Source organism: Dama dama, chromosome 33, assembly GCF_033118175.1.
Source record: "Dama dama isolate Ldn47 chromosome 33, ASM3311817v1, whole genome shotgun sequence".
Classification (NCBI taxonomy): domain Eukaryota; kingdom Metazoa; phylum Chordata; class Mammalia; order Artiodactyla; family Cervidae; genus Dama; species Dama dama.
The window spans coordinates 39058596-39077987 of record NC_083713.1 but is presented as its reverse complement, the minus strand read 5'-3'; the positions used below and the strand labels follow the sequence as shown (position 1 = coordinate 39077987).

Here is a 19392-nt window from a genome sequence, read left to right as displayed (position 1 = left end):
CGCTGCCATCACATAGGGTGAACACGGAATGGGAGGAGGGGAGGTCGGAAAGGCAGTGTTTGATTCAAGTCAATAAACATTCACTGCGCCACTCACCAAGCGCAAAAGGGGAAAAAAAGAAAAAAAAGATGGGCGGTATTTCAAGCAGTGGGCCCTGCAGATTTGCCGAAGGGGCCAATATCCTGTGGCGCTGACTCGGGCGCTGGGGAGCAGTAGGGCTGGATATGAGCCCTTCACCAGCCAGGCGAGGGCGGCCAACCAGGGCCGGGCCTCCGGTGCCCCGCTCCCAATGCCCGCAAACTCGCCGGCCCAGTCGCCAGCCCGCCGGCCGATCAGCCGCAGCCGCTTACCGGTGGCGCCTCGCTGCCTCCCCGGGGGCAGCCCTTCAACGGTTGCCGCAGTCAGAGCACCACCCCGCGGTGGGGTACGTCGAGCCCGCCTGCAGCTCTCGGATCCGCGTAGCTCCACCAATCTCGCGAGAACTCGGCGGAGTCCGCGAAGTCGCGGAGAGGAGAAGGGAGGGGCATTTAACGGTGGAGGCTGGTTCTGCGCCGGATCCGGGAGCTGGGCGGACGCCATTGTGCTTCGTGGTCTACTGTTCTGACTCAGTTAGAGGCCTAAAACTCCGAGGAGGAAGGCGGCGGTGTGATCGCTGGGAGCGGGACAAACCCTGTTCAGTGCCAGGTCAGGGGCAGGGGTAATAAACTGCGGGCCTCGGGTTTCTGGCTCTCGGGGAGGTGGTTCTAGTCGAGGCCGCGGGTGGGGGAGGGGAGGAAACGAAGCGCTGGCCTGGGGACACCGAGGCCCCTTCCTTCACTTCAATATCCGGGTGCAGGCGCGTGATCCGGGACCGTGGGTGATAAGGCGAGCCGGGCGCAGGCCTTCTTTGCCGGTGGCCATTCGTCCCGTGGTGGGGTTTGTGACGGGTGGCGGGGGCAGGCCGTGCTTCTTGTGGACGTGCGGCGGCCTAGGGGAAGGGGCTTGAGCCCTGATTTTGGCCTTTGGCAGCCTTCTCTTCGATCGGGGTACGGACGGTCCTCCGGAACCTCGCGGGCAGGGAGTGTCACGAGTGAGGTATTTAATGATCGAGGTGTTAAAGGCGGGGAGATTTAGGGCTTTGCCAGACCAAACTCGAATTGAAGGAACCTTGCCAGCCCCTTTTGTAGGGGTAAAGATTTGCTCATTGATCATCCCGGGTCTTGAGTATCGTGATACTTTGGGATTTCTTTAGTAATGTAATGTACTGTATATTCTTTAAATAGAAATAGGTGGTGGTATGTTTAACAACGTACCTGTTGGCATAAGAAGTAAAAGGAAGGCACTAGTAGTTGAATACAGTACTCCCTCATTTTAATGAAACTGCGTAGTAAAGATGAATGTTTACGCACACCAAACATACTGTAATTCTCTTTTCCTATGAGCAGATGTAAATATATAAGGAACATCTCTGTCTTGGTAATACTGATAAATTGATCACAACTGCTGTCGTTTGGCGCTATTAAGAGCAAAGTGCGAAGTGAAATTGCATTCCTAAGATTAGTTTTTTCGATTTTGTAGGATGTTTTAGGTATTTTTCTTTTTCATTATTAAAATAATTTTAAAATCTCCCTTTTTCTTGCGTTAATCTATTTGTTTCTGTCTGGAACTAAAGATGAATTTGATTTGAAAATCAAACGCTATACCGTTGTTTAAAAGGCAGACACATACTGTAACTAGTTTTGGTTTTTTTTTTCCGTGAAATAAAATTGTGTTTCGGAAATGGGGTCAGTATTTCATTCACAGCTCTACAGCATTTGTGAAACAGCAGTGACACAGGAGGCATTAGGGACCGATATATAGGTTTGAGTCTTGATTTCACCGGAATTATTTAACCTTCCTAGAGTTGAAGTGAGGATTAAATTAGATGCAGTAGTGTGTGTAGCAGTCAACACTCGGGGATGTAATACTTGCAGAGTGAACTTTTGATTAATGTAAACAATTGGAATTCATACTAAAGTCCAGTTCACATTCATGCATTTTTCAAATTTTACTCTCCCTGTAGTATGTTACTCATAGGGTACTGAATGCTTCTCACACTCAAAATAATTATATTTATAAAAGTTCTATACTACTAAAAGTTCTTACTTTAGACAGGAAACTTTTACAACTTTTCCTGTGCCCTAAATCATACCACAGAGGTCATGTCAGCATGGTCTGTAAATATAGTCCTGACTCTCTTTTTTTGAAGTTGCGTGCTGGGTCAGAGGTCTGGAATAAGGATGGTTAAAGATTCCTTTCTTAAGTATAGGTAATTTCTGTTTCTGCCACATTGGCAAGAGAGCTTAATATTCCCAGATAAAGCACAAAGATTCCCTGTATAGGCACACACATATGTTCTATATGAAGATGTCAGATAATGAGCTTGAATATAAAAAGACACCCATGGCTCCAGTTTTTAACCAGCTACATATCCATTTCACACAACTCTTTATCTGATATATGTTCAAGAGTTGCCCACTTAATTTCAGGAAAATAGTGCAAAACTATCAAAAAATGTAAAACAATTTTTGATAGTTTGTTGTATTTTAGCTACGAGATTCTAGATTAGGGCTTTACATTACAAGGAGCTTGACACAGCGTCTGGATTGCACAACTCACAGTTTAATCATCAAACTAATGTATGAAGAAGTGAAGTCGCTCAGTTGTGTATGACTTTGTGACTCCATGGACTGTAGTCTGCCGGGCTTCTCTGTACATGGGATTTTCCAGCAAGAATACTGGAGTAGGTTGCCATTTCTTTCTCAAGGGGATCTTCCCGACCCAGGGATCGAACCCTGATCTCCTGAATTACAGGCAGATTCTTTACCATCTGAGCCATTACAAATAATTATACATTTAGACTAATGTTAAAACAATTACTGTTATCTTAATGTAAGTATTGATACATGGTCATGTTGTGGGAGCATTGAGAGCAGGTGTTTAATCTTGGGGGAAATTTTTACAGGAAGTATTACTTGAACTGAGATGTGAAGGATGGTTAGAAGTTTGGTAAGGAAACTGTAAGTCATGATAATCATGGTTTGTTTTAGGAATGTACAGTTTGTTCCCTGTAGCTGAAACAGTTGAGTGGTTAGAGTATGACAGGAAAAGACCTATACTGTTTTAGAAGGTTAGTGCTCTATGCTTTTGGGATTAAAGAGCTCTTGTGTCCCTAAGCCAAATAAGGAATGATTTTAAATTATTTTCCTTGATACATCTTTCTGTTACTACAAATAATTGTGTTAGTAGTAAAGAACAGTGGGAAATGCATAAGTGAAATGCATAGCCTTGCATCAAACTTCATTTTTAACCAACAACTTAAACTTACCTAGTGAACCTTTTAGCTGTTTAGTAACTGAGTGAAAAACTGATCACATTAGTATAATTACAATTTAAAATGAGTAGATTTTCAATTCTTACTAAGATCTACTTGAATTCAATGAAGTAGGATTATAGGGAATTAGTTTATTTTCTCATAGTTGTTATTTTACAAAAATTCTATTATTAATACACTTGATAATCATAAGATGAAGCTGAAGAGGGGGAGCAGGGTAAAGTTATAATTTGAGAGTTCGCTGGGTTACTTTTCATGATCTTAATTTTTAAGTTTTCTTTAGTCTGAACTCCTGATGTCAAAGCTGGTTTTTCTTGTTCTCAAAAGTATTTCACTGGTTCTACTGGTTAGACTAGATAAGTCAAATGCCTGGTTTTGAGATTACCTACTGGTATACACCCTTTAGTCAACAGCTTTGAGAAATCTTGAACCTTCAGAACTAGTTTTCATCTCCTTGTTATGATCATTTCACTTCAGTGTTATGTTTCCTGGTTTCAGAATAACTCTAAAATAGTTTCCAGTTGCTCAGTGAAGGTTGAAACTTGACAAAGAGTAAATACACTTCAAAGGAGGACAGATTATTTCAAAGTATTCTAACGTAGACCTAACATCTTAGTCTTACTTTCTCATGAAGATGTTGAACTTTCTTCTAGTTATTTTTTAAGACTTGGGTGTATCTGTGTGTGTTAAATGCCTGCCAGCTGAAAATCAAGAGGGATTTTTTTTAAAGACCCCCAAACTTCTGTGCTTTCAGAGTATTTTCCTTGTGAGTACCCCTAGATTTTATGTCTCCATGTTCACTAATATCAACAGAACACTAGGATTTCCCATTAAGAAAAAAAAATTTTCCTCAGAAGCAGATGTTTTAAACAAAGGCTATATACCATGTAGAGGTTTTTAACTATGTTTATATTTCTGGGAGACTGTTGGCTGTTGAAATACATAGGTATTTTCTGTAATAACTCTGATCTTCATGCCATGAATTCATTGCAGAGTACTGTTGTGCTTTTGGTAATTCAATGACTGTAACTCCCCTGGATATTTAAGAAAAAGTCTAAGTTAGACCCTGAAACGATTAGATTTTTCATGAAACTAGGTGCATGATGATGATTGTAGGAAAAGGAATAAGTTACGAAGCTTTGCTCTATTGTTGCATAACACACCACCTCAGAACCCTCTGGATTAAAACTACTATTTACAGTGTTATTACAGTTCTTTGTGCCTGTTGGGTAGTTCTGTTGGTTTTGCCGGGATTCACTCATGCAAGATTTTTAAGGCTAGCAGGTTCAAGATGGCAGGCGTCCCTCACAATTCCGGCACTTGGTGTTGCTTAACGTTTAGACTTTGCTCACTGTGGTCTTTTATGACATGAGGGTTCCAAAACAGCATTCAAGGAGAGTGAAAATGGGAGCTATAAGACTTCTTATAACCTTGGATATCATACAGTGTCACATTACTTTCTGGTGGCTCAGACGGTAGAGAATCTGCCTGTAGTGCGGGAGAAATGGGCCCCATCCCTGGATGTGGAAGATCGAGAAGAGAATGGCTACCCACTCCAGTATTCTTGCCTGGGGAATTCCATGGCCAGAGGAGCCTGATGGGCTACTGTCCATGGGGTTGCAAAGAATCAGTCATGGATGAATGACTAACACTTTCTTAGTCAAAATAAATTTCACAATGTAGCCCACATTCAAGGGGTGGGGAAATAGATTCCATCCTCTCCCAGGCAGATGATCACCATTAGTGCAAAGGGAGTGGGTATTTTGTAGCCATACTTTGTAATTTACCACAGGTGGCTTAGAATATTTTATTGAGAACAGACATTCTTAAAGATATCATGCCTGGGATTTGCTTTAAAACTGAGGATGGTGAAATAGTTAAATGTCGATAATTGTTGAAGACTGTTGTTTGGCATGAGGAGGTTTATTGTCTTGATTTTTGTGTATGTTTGAAATTTTCTCATAGTAAAAATAAAATTTTTAAGGCATACTCAGGTAATCTAAACTCCATTTTACAGTATGTTTGAAATTTTCTCATAGTAAAAATAAAATTTTTAAGGCATACTCAGGTAATCTAAACTCCATTTTACAAAGTGATACTGACCTTATTTTCCATTTGTTATTTACCAGGATTTGTTACTTCTTTTGTGGTGTATAGATACTAAGGGGTATAAACCAGCAGTGCTGCAATTTAGAAAGGACATTATATTTAGGAGTTCTTTATAGATTTTATTGTAATGTAAGATAAAAAATATCTTGTCTGCCAGTAACTGTTTCCCTTAATTATCAAAGTTAGATTAAAAACATTTTGAAAAAAAAAAGAAAAAAACAAAACAAAACAAAAAAAAACATTTTGAAAAAGTTAAAGCAAAACCCACCCAGACGTAAAGTAAAATGTCAATAATATCCATTTTTTCCCCCCAATTTTGTATGCACATGCTTAATATAAGTCAGGTACGTAAGTTATCTTTACAGTGATTATCCTCTGGTACCAAAATCTGGATGACTTTTAAAAATCTTTCTACTCTGGGTTAAAGACAAATTTCAAATAATGAAAAAGCTAAAGTAATGCCTGTTCAGTCACTCAGTCATGTCTGAGTCTTTGCGACCCCACGGACTGCAGCCAGCCAGGCTTCTCTCTCGATGGGATTTTCCCGGAAAGAACACTGGAGTGGGTTGCCATTTCCTCCTCCAGGGGTCTTCCTGAGCCAGGGATCAAACCTGCATCTCCTGCATTCAGGCAGATTCTTTACCACTGAACCCCTGGGGAGGCCCAAAGTAACGCCTACTAAAGCTGTTTATATGGAAATTTTACCATCTGATGGTATTGCTTAATACTAGCTATTATTTACTGACTATATATGGTGTGTCAGTAAAGCTCACGATACATCTGTAAAATTGGTACTATTGTTATTCCCATTTTGTAGGCGAAAAAAATAAAGCATTAGTGATATTAAGCCCAGAGTCACACCAAGGGACAGACTTCAAAGCTTGTGGTTTCAGATATTGTATTTACAAGTAGAAGTTGATGCATATGCTGAAAATTGGGCAGCACTTAGTTTATCTTGCTTTTATCCTGTTTACTGTTTTGGAAAAATTGCCTTTATTAATATATACATTTAAAATAAAGGGAGTGTCTTAGGTATAGGCTGTTAGTATGAATGGAGTTGGGCCTTTTTGTTAGTTTTGTCATTTGGTGTATGATTACTATGTGACTCATGACATGCTGAACATGACTATTATTTTAAGAATGGAACACAGTGATCTATAGAGTAATGGGAAAGGATACATGTTATTTGAGAGATTCCTTTACAAGCAGAATCATCTATTAAATCAATTCAGCCAATTTCTCTTCAAATTTTTTGTGCTCTAGTTCTTTCCTTCTGTAACTAATTAAAGTACAATAGACTTTCTTACTCTTTGCTTTTAAACCCCCTCCTGTATTTGCCATCATCTGTTTTTTCCATCCTTCATTCTGGATGGTTTTCCTGTAGCCTGTTTCCCATTTCTCTGGTTTTGTCAGTTTTGCCTAGGCTACTGATAAATGCATCTGTTTCCCAGTTTGCTAATGTTAGAGCCATTTCTTCATCTGGTTCTGTTGATTGCTATCTCTTGATGAACGTCTTTTCCTTGTTTTTCTAAATTTATTTTTAATTGGAGGATAATTGTTTTACAGTGTTGTGTTGGTTCCTTGTAGCTTTGTGTCTTATAGTTTTTGATTGATGGTGAAATGTTGCACATGAAAGAACAGAGGAGACTGAGGTCATAATTTTTATGCCTGGATATGGACATATCTTGTCAGACTGTTAGTATGGTAGATTGAGTTGGTTTAGTCTGTAGTGGAGCTGGGTTTGAACTTTATTACTGCTTTGTATTCTTTTCAGAGTTTTCTTTGACTGCTTCTGGATGGTGCTCAGTGAGAGGCTGGAATGCTCAAGGATTTATTTCAGTATTCTTTCACTAACTTCAACTTCTACAGGCCCTTCATATCTGCACTACAGACAGCCCTACAACTCAAAGGCTATTGTAACTCCCTGAACAGTAAACTGCTGTATCTTCTTAGATACTTGGAGGAAAGTCCATGGGAAAGGAGGTGTTCTTAGTTTTATGCATCATTCTTGAGTTTTAGGCAGGCTCTAAGTGCCTGATCCTCAGAGGTGGAGCGGTCCCAAGATTTATGTCCTTTTCCCTTTTCCCAGACCCCTGTCACCTCCTCTCCACCGGGGTGAACTGGAAAGAAAGAAAAGTGAAGTCGCTCAGTTGTGTCCGACTCTTTGCAACCCCATGGACTGTAGCCTACCAGTATCCTCATTTCATCCATGGGATTTTCCAGGCAAGAGTACTGGAGTGGGTTGCCATTTCCTTCTGCAAGGGGATCTTCCCGACCCAGGGATCAAACCCAGGTCTCCCACTTTATTTTAAGGTGGTAGTTCCTCTGGTGGTTCAGCGGTAAGGAATCTGCCTTGCTAATGCAGAGATGCAGGGTCCATCCCTGGGTCGGGAAGATCCCGTAGAGAAGGAAATGGCATCCCACTCGAGTATTCTTGCCTGGGAAATCCCATGGATGGAGGAGTCTGGCAGGCTGCAATCCATGGGGTGGCAAAAGATTTGGACATAGCGACTTAACAACAACAATTTGAAAGTTAAGTGGAAAAGTTGAGTTAGAATTGTGGATACTGGGGTAAAGAATTTAGACTTTATTTTAAAGGTAGTAGAGAATAGTTGGAAGTCTGATTGGGAAGTGGTGTCATTACTAGTAAGATGAAATAGAAATGAGAAAATGTGTGGATTAATGACAAATTCCCTTTAGACAAGGCCTATTGTGCTATTATTAGAGAAAAACGTTGGTATACTTAGAGTAGGTCTCATATTCATGTCAAGTCTTTCTGAAAACGTTGTAAAAATTTAGTTTAAATTTGTATTTTAGTGTAAGTTGTGTGAAAAATTTTCAGTTGCGTTTAGCATGTGACTGAGATCTTGTTAACTTGCAGGTAACATTGGGGACACAATTTTGCATGTCAGGTAATGACAGAATTCTTTGAGGCTTTTTACCTAGTCTAAAAGTGTTTATTTCCATAGACTAGAGTTGAATTGTACTGTTTATAGGTAGGAGAAACTCTTTTTTGGTCTAAAGTTCCTTTATAGTGTTAAGTGAAAGTTGCTCAGTTGTGTCCAACTCTGCGACTGTATGGTCCATGGAATTCTCCAGGTGAGAATACTGGAGTGGGTAGTCTTTCCCTTCTCCAGGGAATATTCCCAACCCAGGAAATAAACCCAGGTCTCTGGCATTGCAGGTGGATTCTTTACCAGCTGAACCACAGTTCAGTTTAGTTCAGTCACTCAGTCATATCCGACTCTTTGCAACCCCATGAACCGCAGCACACCAGGCCTCCCTGTCCATCACCAACTCCCGGAGTCCACCCAAACCCATGTCCATTGTCTTGGTGATGCCATCCAACCATCTCATCCTCTATCGTCTCCTTCTCCTCCTACCCTCAATCTTTCCCAGCATCAGGGTCTTTTCAGATGAATCAACTGTCCTCATCAGGTGGCCAAAGTATTGGAGTTTCAGCTTCAACATCAGTCCTTCCAATGAACACCCAGGACTGATCTCCTTTAGGCTAGACTGGATCTTGGATCTCCTTGCAGTCCAAGGAACTCTCAAGAGTCTTCTCCAACACCACAGTTCGAAAGCGTCAATTCTTTGGCGCTTAGCTTTCTTTATAGTCCAACTCTCACACCCATACATGACTACTGGAAAAACCGTAGCTTTGACTAGACAGACCTTTGTTGACAAAGTAATGTCTCTGCTTTTTAATACGCTGTCCAGGTTGGTCATAGCTTTCCTCCCAAGGAGTAAGTGTCTTTTAATTTCATGGCTGCAGTCACCATCTACAGTGATTTTGGAGCCCAGAAAAATAAAGTCAGCCACTGTTTCCACTGTTTCCCAATCTATTTGCCATGAAGTGATGAAACCAAATGCCATGATTTTAGTTTTCTGAATTTTGAGCTTTAAGCCAACCTTTTCACTCTCCTCTTTCACTTTCATCAAGAGGCTCTTTAGTTCTTCCTTGCTTTCTACCCTAAGGGTGGTGTCATCTGCATGTCTGAGGTTATTGATATTTCTCCCGGCAATCTTGATTCCAGCTTGTGCTTCCTCCAGCCCAGTGTTTCTCATGATGTACTCTGCATATAAGTTAAATAAGCAGGGTGACAATATACAGCCTTGACGTACTTCTTTTCCGATTTGGAACCAGTCTGTTCCATGTCCAGTTCTAACTGTTGCTTACTGACCTGTATACAGGTTTCTCAAGAGGCAGGTCAGGTGGTCTGGTATTCCCATCTCTTTCAGAATTTTCCACAGTTTATTGTGATCCTCACAGTCAAAGGCTTTGGCATAGTCAATAAAACAGAAGTAGATGTTTTTCTGGAACTCTCGCTCTTTTGATGATCCAGCGGATGTTGACAAATTGATCTCTGGTTCCTCTGCCTTATCTAACAGCAACTTGAACATCTGGAAGTTCACGGTTCACATATTGCTGAAGCCTGGCTTGGGGAATTTTGAGCATTACTAGCGTGTGAGATGAGTGCAATTGTGCGGTAGTTTGAGCATTCTTTGGCTTTACCTTTCTTTGGGATTGGAATGAAAACTGACCTTTTCCAGTCCTGTGGCCAACTGCTGAGTTTTCCAAGTTTGCTGACTTATTGAGTGCAGCACTTTCACAGCATCATCTTTTAGGATTCGAAATAGCTCAACTGGAATTCCATCACCTCCATTAGCTTTGTTCATAGTGATGCTTCCTAAGACCCACCTGACTTGACATTCCAGGATGTCCGACTCTAGGTGAGTGTGAGTGATCACACCTTCATGATTATCTGGGTTGTGAAGATTTTTTTGTACAGTTCTGTGTATTCCTGCCACCTCTTCTTAATATCTTCTGCTTCTGTTAGGTCCATACCATTTCTGTCCTTTATTGAGCCCATCTTTGCATGAAATGTTCCTGTGGTATCTCTGATTTTCTTGAAGAGATCTCTAGTCTTTCCCATTCTATTGTTTTCCTCTGTTTCTTTTCACTGATTGCTGGGGAAGGCTTTCTTATCTCTCCTTGCTATTCTTTGGAACTCTGAATTCAAATGGGTACATCTTTCCTCTCCTCCTTTGCTTTTCACTTCTCTTCACAGCTATTTGTAAGGCCTCTTCAGACAGCCATTTTGCTTTTTTGCATTTCTTTCTCTTGGGGATGGTCTTGCTCCCTGTCTCCTGTACAATGTTACGAACCTCCGTCCATAGTTCATCAGGCACTCTATCAGATCTAGTCTCTTAAATCTGTTTCTCACTTCCATGGTATAGTCATAAGGGATTTGATTTGGCTAAACCACAAAGGAAGCCCGATAGTGTTAAATCGGCCACCAAAAACATGAACTTGTTTTTAAAGAGCTCTACAGAGGTTTCCTATGAAGCCCAGCTGCATGAAATTGCCTTTATAAAATATTGTCAGGTTTTTTTTTTTTTTAATAGTAGTTAACAAGTCACAGGTTTATGAGATGACAGACTACATAAATTTTGGAGTTGGTATAAACATTTGCTTTCCACTAGTGTTCCTTATGCCAGCTACTCTTAAAATGCCTGAAAGTAAGGGAACACTTAAAAGTCACCTTAAGACTAGTTGGGTAAGCTATCAGTTAAATACCAGCTTCAGAGAATCTTACTAGTTCAAAAGTTCAATATGGTAAAAATCTCAAATATTGATCATAAGATTTTTGTGACTTTGTGGTTCATTACCTTCTTTCTGCATTTCAAATTGAAACAGGTTCTGAAGAATGATTAATAGGACCTCTAGGAGCAGTCAGTGCCTCATCTTACTCATACATAGATGTGTTGATAAGGAATATGAGCGCTCAAGTCTAGTTGATCCAGGTGCCTAGGATATGAGTGAGACTTGGAGTAAAAATTGAAGTGTGTTAATGATCGAAGCTTCATAGCAATGAGTGCTAAATACAGATTGAGTGGCAAGGCATGGCACATATCTCTTCTGCTCCACTATCCTATCTGACTTTACTTATAAGATACAGGTTCAAATTTTAAAGTATTAATGATTTTCAATGTCAACAGTGGAGCTTTTAATGAAACACAGGGCCTCATGTGTTTGCTTAAATGGTCACACATTTATAAAATCAGCCCTGCTGATGTTTTTATCACCAGAAAGAAAAAGACCTCATCTATCCAACTCTGGAATCAAACTGACAGAAATATATATTTAAAGAAACTGTACAGTGACAAGGGCTTCCGAGGTGGTGCTGGTGGTAAAGAACCTGCTTGCCAATGCAGGAGACGTGAGGCACAGGTCCTATCCCTGAGTCGGGAAGATTCCCTGGAGAAGGGCATGGCAACCCACTCCAGTATTCTTTCCTGGAGAATCCCACGGACAGAGGAGCCTTGTGGGCTACAGTCCATAGGGTCGCAAAGAGACATAGCTTAGCATGCACGCATAGTGACAAAAGGAAAGTGAGAGGCCATTATATACTGACCATTGAGGAAGGGTTGTACATATGCAGCTTTTTGTGCTTTACTTTTTAAGTTTTGGTTAAAAGCATTGAGCTTCAGGATACTTTTTTCCAGCTTGATTGCTTATACTTTTCTGTTAGAGCATTTATAGCTGTTTAAGTTATATTGTTATTTATGTAGTTTGTTCTCTCCTAGACCACAGCTTCTTTATAGTCATTACCTCACTAGGTTCAGTGTTGTCCCCTCTCTCCATCCCTTTGTTTAGTGTCTATTAATGTGCTTAGCACGTGTAAGCATGTGAAAAACTACTTGAATGAATGAATGAATGAACTTGAGAAGATGCCTCATAGTATCTTGTAAGTGATTTGGTAGAAGTTTTTCAAGGACTGCACATTTTATTTTTTACCATTTTTTGTGCTTTTGACCTACAACTTACACAACCAAATTATATAAGTTTTCTGGTAACACCTACATTGTCAAAATTTAATCAATTTATGTAGAGGGGTTTCCAAAAATAGTTTATGCAGTATAAATTACAGCTCTCGGAGGACTCTGCCTCTTTGCCTTCTCCCAAGAGCTTTGTTTTCAGAGATTTCCTACTAGGTTAGTTTCATTCTGCAAGTAAGTGTGCAAGTAAGAATTGAGTATAGATATAGTCAAAGTAAACCATGACAAGTATGATTAAGAAGCATTATTGTTCACATGTAAATCCATGGCTGATTCATATCAATGTATGGCAAAAACCACTACAATATTGTAAAGTAATTAGCCTCAAACTAATAAAGAAAAAAAAAAGAAGCATTATTGTAAAGAACCAACTGTAGGCCTGTATCTTTTTAAAAACATTTTATTTCCCGTTTAAAATCCTCGACAAAACAGTTCCTTGTTTAATATTTTTATAGCCTTCTTGATAAAGTAACAAATATGCTACTTGTTAAATCTCATGGGCTTTTGTGTGTCACTATTTAACCATTAGTATTCTTTCTACTGTTGTATGCCTTCTTTAAGTGTCCAATTCATAATTCACTTTTTAAATACAAATTTTTATATGGATGGAGAGTTTATAGAAAGCTGAAGGTAGGAAAGATTTACATTAGGTGAGTGTATGCTTTATCATCCAAACCAGGCCACTTTTGAGAGACAGTGCAAGTACTATTAATAATTGTCCAGGGATAATGAGCACAAATTAGGACTTTTCTTGCCATAAACTGAAACTGGTCTCAGCAAACCAGGAAATATGGTCATCCTGCTTAAAAGAATAACAGCAGTCCTTTGCCTCACCCTTTACCTCTTTACCAGTCCACTTTCCATAGGCAGCTATCCTTAACTTTTAACTGTTTTAGGAATTACCTTCATATTTCTAAATGATGTGTTCATGATTTTTGAGTATTTTATGTGTATGTGTGTGTGTGTACATATACACACACACACACACACAAGGGTGCTCAGTCATGTCCGACTCTTTGCAATCCCATGGTCTGTAGCCCACCAGGCTTCTCTGTTCATGGGATTTTCCTGGTAAGAATAGTGGAGTGTTGTAATTTCCTCCTCCAGGGAATCTTCCCGATCCAGGGATCAAACTAGCATCTCCTGTGTCTCCTGCATTGCAGGCAGATACTTTACTACTGAACCATCAAAGAACCCTGTTTCCTAAGCTTTGCGTCTGGTTACATGCTGGTTTTCCTAGGACCTGCTCTTCATTTAACTGACTTTCTATAGTTTTGTCTTTTGATTGTTTTTAAAAATCTTTCATGTCTGAATATTTTCTCCACCTCCTGTTTAGTTTCTAAATTGGGGTTCAGTGCAAATTTTTTTTCTCAGTACTACAGGCCTTGCTTTATTGTCTTCAGAGTTTTTAAAGTTGTAATTAAGAAGCCATTCTGATTTCTATATGACCTATTTTTCCATTCTTGTAAATTATAGTATCTTTATTTCTGGTGTTCTGAAATTTCAAGATGATAAATGGTGCTTAATGTTGGTCTTTATTCTTTGATCCTGGCAGCTACTCTTGACCGCTTTCAATGTGGAGATATGTGGCCTTCAATTCTTGAAAAGTTTTTTCAATTTTTTGGTAATTTTTTCTTCTCCATTTTCTTTTTTCTCTCTCTATAACCATGCTTACAGTCAAATGATCAGTAACTCCCCTGGACAATTCTGTTTTTGAGTTAACATTTTCCACTTCTGGGGTGTGTCCTCAGTTTACTCCCAACTTTTTTGTTGGATTTATTTCAGTGTATCACATATCTTTTTTTTAAAGTGTATAGCATTTTGGATTTCCATAGCTGTTCATTATACTGGTTGCTTTCTGAAGCATCCATTCTTACTTTATAATGAATGTCTTTTGCTCCTTTTGAGAGTAGTAATTTATTAGCTTCTTTCCCCAGATTTCCTCTAAGTTCTTTTTTTTGTTGTTTACTTTGGTCTTTCTTTTTGGATACCTAGTGATCCTTGGTGTTTGTCTATTAGAGGGAAGCACTAAAAAAGATGATTAGAAATTCATGGTTACTAGTGGACTTCACTTTTGGTAGGATGGTCAAATGACAAGCTAGCTTTGTAATTGGAAGCATTCCAAATATCAGTATCCAGAAGTGTCTAGTATTTTTGTTTGGTTTTCTGACAGCATTGTAGGAACAGCATCAGGAAAGAGAGAAGTTTTGGGTCTCAATTTTGAGTAGGTAGATTTTCTTTTATTCCTTATATTTAACCTTTGCAGAGATGGTTGTATATTGGGGGAGGGGTTAGTGGCTTACAAGGGAGTTCCTTATTCTCCAAAGAATAAATACCCTATTTTTTTAAAGAATGGCGCTCTGGGAAGAATTGGAGTTTTTACTACTCCAAGTGCAGATTTTAATTTGGCAACTCCACACATTATCCCTTTATTATGGCATCTTGTATCTCCAGGTCGTGATTCTTTCTAGGATGCTGTGGCTTACTGCTCTGCTTCCAGTTCCTACCTTTCTGTAAAAATGCTTAGGAAATATTATCCTCTCCTGAATTATTCTAGCTCTCCCCCAACTTTTTTTGATTTTCCAAATTACATTGAAATCTCTTGCCTTTTATGATCCCTTTTCCTATTCTTTTCATAGTTAAAGCTTTTGGATTCATCAACTGTCATTTTACAGGGATTTTGGAGAAAGGGACCAAATTACGTACATAAAGATAATTGGTCATGTTTAACTGGAACTTCAAACTGATCTTTTCTGATAAGCTATCTTTGATTTAATCATGTTCCAAAGTATAGCTTTTTCTTTGGTTCCTCAGATATTCTTAGATGAATAATTCTAATTGATACTTGGCTTGTGTTGTTGTCTTTTTTAGGTCTGTTGTATATCTCCTACTGTAGCACAGACCTTTTGTTTTGTTGATGTTTTAGCTCTCTTCATCCTCTTTTCCGTTATTGGTTGATAGCATGTTTTTGGCAGATAGTTTTTTGTAGCAGAGCCATATGATTGATCTAAAACTTAGTTGATAAGTTAATGAATTGAAAGTGAATTAGGTATTTTTAACTTAAATGTTTAAATTTGAATGTTTCAGTACAGCAGATATAACTATTTAGGCTGCATATCAGGCAAGTAAAGCACATTAATTTCAGTCCACTGCCAGAAAAATAAGGGAATGATTTTTGACCTTGAAAGTGGTAACTGGGACAAGTTGAAGACATTATTGTGATTTCTTTTTACTGTTACTTTCTTTTGCCCTTCTCATTTTACTGTCATTGGCTGGTGTCATCTCAGTTGTTCAGAAGCCGTGCATTGTAAATGTCTTTCCAAGAAAAAATTTACAACTTTTTTTCTTCTCAACTTCATAAAATTGTTTTCATAGTTACACCTACTGGTAATAGTCTAAAACTGGAAACAATCCAGTGTTCACCCACAGTAGAAAAGAGAAATAAATTGGGTGTATTGATACAGTGAAATGTTACATAAACCACAGAATGAATTAATCTCACAAATGTAGTGTTAAGCAAATGAAGCCAGACAGAAAAAGAGTACATGTTGTAAGAATCCATTTATATCAGTTCAGTTCAGTTCAGTTGCTCAGTCGTGTCTGACTCTTTGCGACCCTATGGACTGCAACATGCCAGGCTTCCCTGTCCATCACCAGCTCTCAGAGCTTGCTCAAACCCTGAGTGTCCATTGAGTTGGTGATGCCATCCAACCATTTCATCCTCTTGTCCCTTTCTCTTGCTGCTCTAAATCTTTCCCAGCATCAGGGTCTTTTTCAAGGAGTCAGTTCTTCCCATCAGGTGGCCAAAGTATTGGAATTTCACCTTCAGCATCAGTCCTTCCAATGAATATTCAGGACTGATTTCCTTTAGGATTGACAGGTTTATCTCCTTGCAGTCCAAGGGACCCTCAAGAGTCTTCTCCAATATCGTAGTTCAAAAGCATCAATATTTTGGCACTCAGCTTTCTTTTTATAGTCCAACTCTCACATCCATACATGACTACTGAAAAAACTGTAGCTTTGACTAGATGGACCTTTGTTCACAAAGTAATGTCTCTGCTTTTTAATATGCTGTCTATGTTGGTCATAGCTTTTCTTCCAAGGAGCAAGTGTCTTTTAATTTCACGGCTGCAGTCTCCATCTACAGTGATTTTGGAGCCCCAAAAATAAAGTCTCACTGTTTCCATTGTTTCCACATCTATTTGCCATGAAGTGATGGGACCAGATGCCATGATCTTAGTTTTCTGAATGTTGAGCTTTAAGCCAACTTTTTCACTCTCCTCTTTGACTTTCATCAAGAGGCTCTTTAGTTCTTCACTTTCTGCCCTAAGGGTGGTGTCATCTGCATATCTGAGGTTATTGATATTTCTCCCAGCAATCTTGATTCCAGCTTGTGCTTCTCGTGCCCAGCGTTTCTCATGATGTACTCTGCATAGAAGTTAAATAAGTAGGGTGACAATACGTCAAGACAATAAGCTTTGACATACTCCTTACCTGATTTGGAACCAGTCTGTTTTTCCATGTCCAATTCTAACTGTTGCTTCTTGACCTGCATATAGATTTCTCAGGAGGCAGGTCCGGTGATCTGGCATTCCCATCTCTTTAAGAATTTTCCAGTTTGTTGTGATCCACACAGTCAGCTGCTTTGACGTAGTCAACAAAGCAGAAGTAGATGTTTTTCTGGAACTCTCATGCTTTTTTGATGATCCAACGAATGTTGGCAAATAAAATGTAACTAATGGTGACCCTTGGCATGTGTTGAGGAATGTTTACCCTAGGAAACTTAGAAATTTTTCTCACTTTTGAGAAGGGGAGGCAGGAAAACAATTTACGGCATGCAGTATGGTATCTTAATAAAGTATGTGCAAAGTAGAAGCACACTTGATCTTCTTTTAAGGCTCTGCTCAGTAATTGAATGGGGAATATATAGACTTTGCAGGCATGTACAAAGTCCTGTGAGAGCATACTGCGTTAAGGAGTGTACAGATAATACAGTATAGCTAATGCTTACAGTATGAGTATTGAACACTCATCTCACACGCTAGTAAAGTAATGCTCAAAATTCTCCAAGCCAGGCTTCAGCAATACGCGAACTATGAACATCCAGATGTTCAAGCTGGTTTTAGAAAAGGTAGAGGAACCAGAGATCAAATTGGAAACAACTTCTGGATCATCAAAAGAGCAAGAGTGTTCCAGAAAAACATCTATTTCTGCTTTATTGATTATGCCAAAATCTTTGACTGTGTGGATCACAAAACTGTGGAAAATTCTGAAAGAGATGGGAATACCAGACCATCTGACCTGCCTCTTGAGAAACCTGTATGCAGGTCAGAAAGCAACAGTTAGAATTGGACATGGAACAACAGACTGGTTCCAAATAGGTAAAGGAGTACGTCAAGGCTGTATATTGTCACCCTGCTTACTTAACTTACATGCAGAGTACATCATGAGAAACGCTGGGCTGGAGGAGGCACAAGCTGGAATCAAGATTGCCAGGAGAAATATCAATAACCTCAGATATGCAGATGACACCACCCTTATGGCAGAAGGTGAAGAAGAACTAAAGAGCCTCTTGATGAAAGTGAAAGAGGAGAGTGAAAAAGTTGGCTTAAAGCTCAACGTTCAGAAAACTAAGATCATGGCATCCGGTCCCATCACTTCATGGCAAATAGATGGGGAAACAGTGTCAGACTTTATTTTTCTGGGCTCCAAAGTCACTGCATATGGTGACTGCAGCCATGAAATTAGAAGATGCTTGCTCCTTGGAAGGAAAGTTATGACCAACCTAGACAGCATTAAAAAGCAGAGACATTACTTTGTCAACAAAGGTCCATCTAGTCAAGTCTATGGCATTTCCTGTGGTCATGTATGGATGTGAGAGTTGCACTATAAAGAAAGCTGCCTGCAGAAGAATTGATGCTTTTAAACTGTGGTGTTGGAGAAGACTCTTGAAAGTCCCTTGGACTCCAAGGAGATCCAACCAGTCCATCCTAACGGAGATCAGTCCTGGGTGTTCATTGGAAGGACTGATGCTGAAGCTGAAACTCCAGTACTTTGGCCACCTAATGTGAAAAGCTGACTCATTTGGAAAGACCCTGATGCTGGGATAGATTGAGGGCAGGAGGAAAAGGGGACGACAGAGGATGATATGGTGGGATGGCATCACCGACTCAAGGGACATGGGTTTGGGTGGAACTCCAGGAGTTGGTGATGGTCAGGGAGAGGCCTGGCATGCTGCGGTTCATGGGGTTGCAAAGAGTCGGGAGCAACTGAACTGAACTGAACAGCAATAGCAGAGTCAAGGGCTCATGTCTGTCTGTCTGATTTTATATAGAGATAAAATTGAGTAAGGAAAGAATTCAGGCTTTGGAAAGAAAAACGGAGGTTTTGCATCACCACTTTTATTATGTTTGCTTCATTTTATGTACAGTAGGGAACCTTTGATGAAGTTCAAACCTCTCTGTCTTGTAGAAGGAGAGTGATGATTAGTCTCACAGTTTACTATAGCAGATTTAGTTACTTTGCATGGTTAATTCTTGATTTTGAACTGATCTTTAAGGAGAGGATTAAGAGTCAAAGATTCGAGTGTTTTCCCAAAGGCAAGTAATCAAAATTTGCATTTCACAGGAAACCTTAAGAATGGAGTCTAAACCTTCAAGGATTCCAAGAAGAATTTCTGTTCAACCTGCTAGCTCTTTAAGTGCTAGGTTGATGTCTGGAAGCAGAGGAAGTGGTTTAAATGATACCTATCACTCAAGGGATTCTTCCTTTAGACTGGATTCTGAATATCAGGTAATATCTTAATTTGAAATATGTGTTCATACAGTCTCATTTTCAAAGTCCTTGGAGCCATATTGTTTTCTGGAGTTTAGAAAAGTAGTAGAGTGTGTTTTTAACACCTCAGCTGGACCTGAGTCATCCTGTAATCAAAATATTAGTATATTTCTGCACACTGATTGAATGTTCCATACTAAGTAGCAAAAACTTGATGTTTTTCAAACTTTTTGGATTTAGGAATTTTGAATAAAGAGTTGTGATCATATAGAAAATGTTCATACTTTCCAAAGACTCGAAAACCTATTAACCTA

The 19392-nt window shown here is 39.5% G+C and overlaps 1 protein-coding gene across 4 annotated transcripts in view; it reads left to right on the top strand.

Annotated features, from left to right (window-relative positions):
* The first annotated feature begins 532 nt into the window (after nt 1-532).
* The window catches only part of MARCHF7 (membrane associated ring-CH-type finger 7), a 49348-nt gene continuing 30488 nt past the window's right edge, over nt 533-19392 (top strand). For 3 of the 4 annotated variants that reach the window (XR_009691743.1, XM_061135346.1, XM_061135345.1), the window contains exons 1-2: nt 533-684; nt 18932-19096. Coding sequence is in view for 2 of the 4 variants with exons in the window: in XM_061135346.1 (XP_060991329.1) it covers nt 18944-19096 (153 nt within the window). In the remaining 2 variants the exon portion in view is untranslated. The remainder of the gene's footprint in view (nt 685-18931; nt 19097-19392) is intronic. The other variant, XR_009691744.1, reaches the window with a different exon arrangement.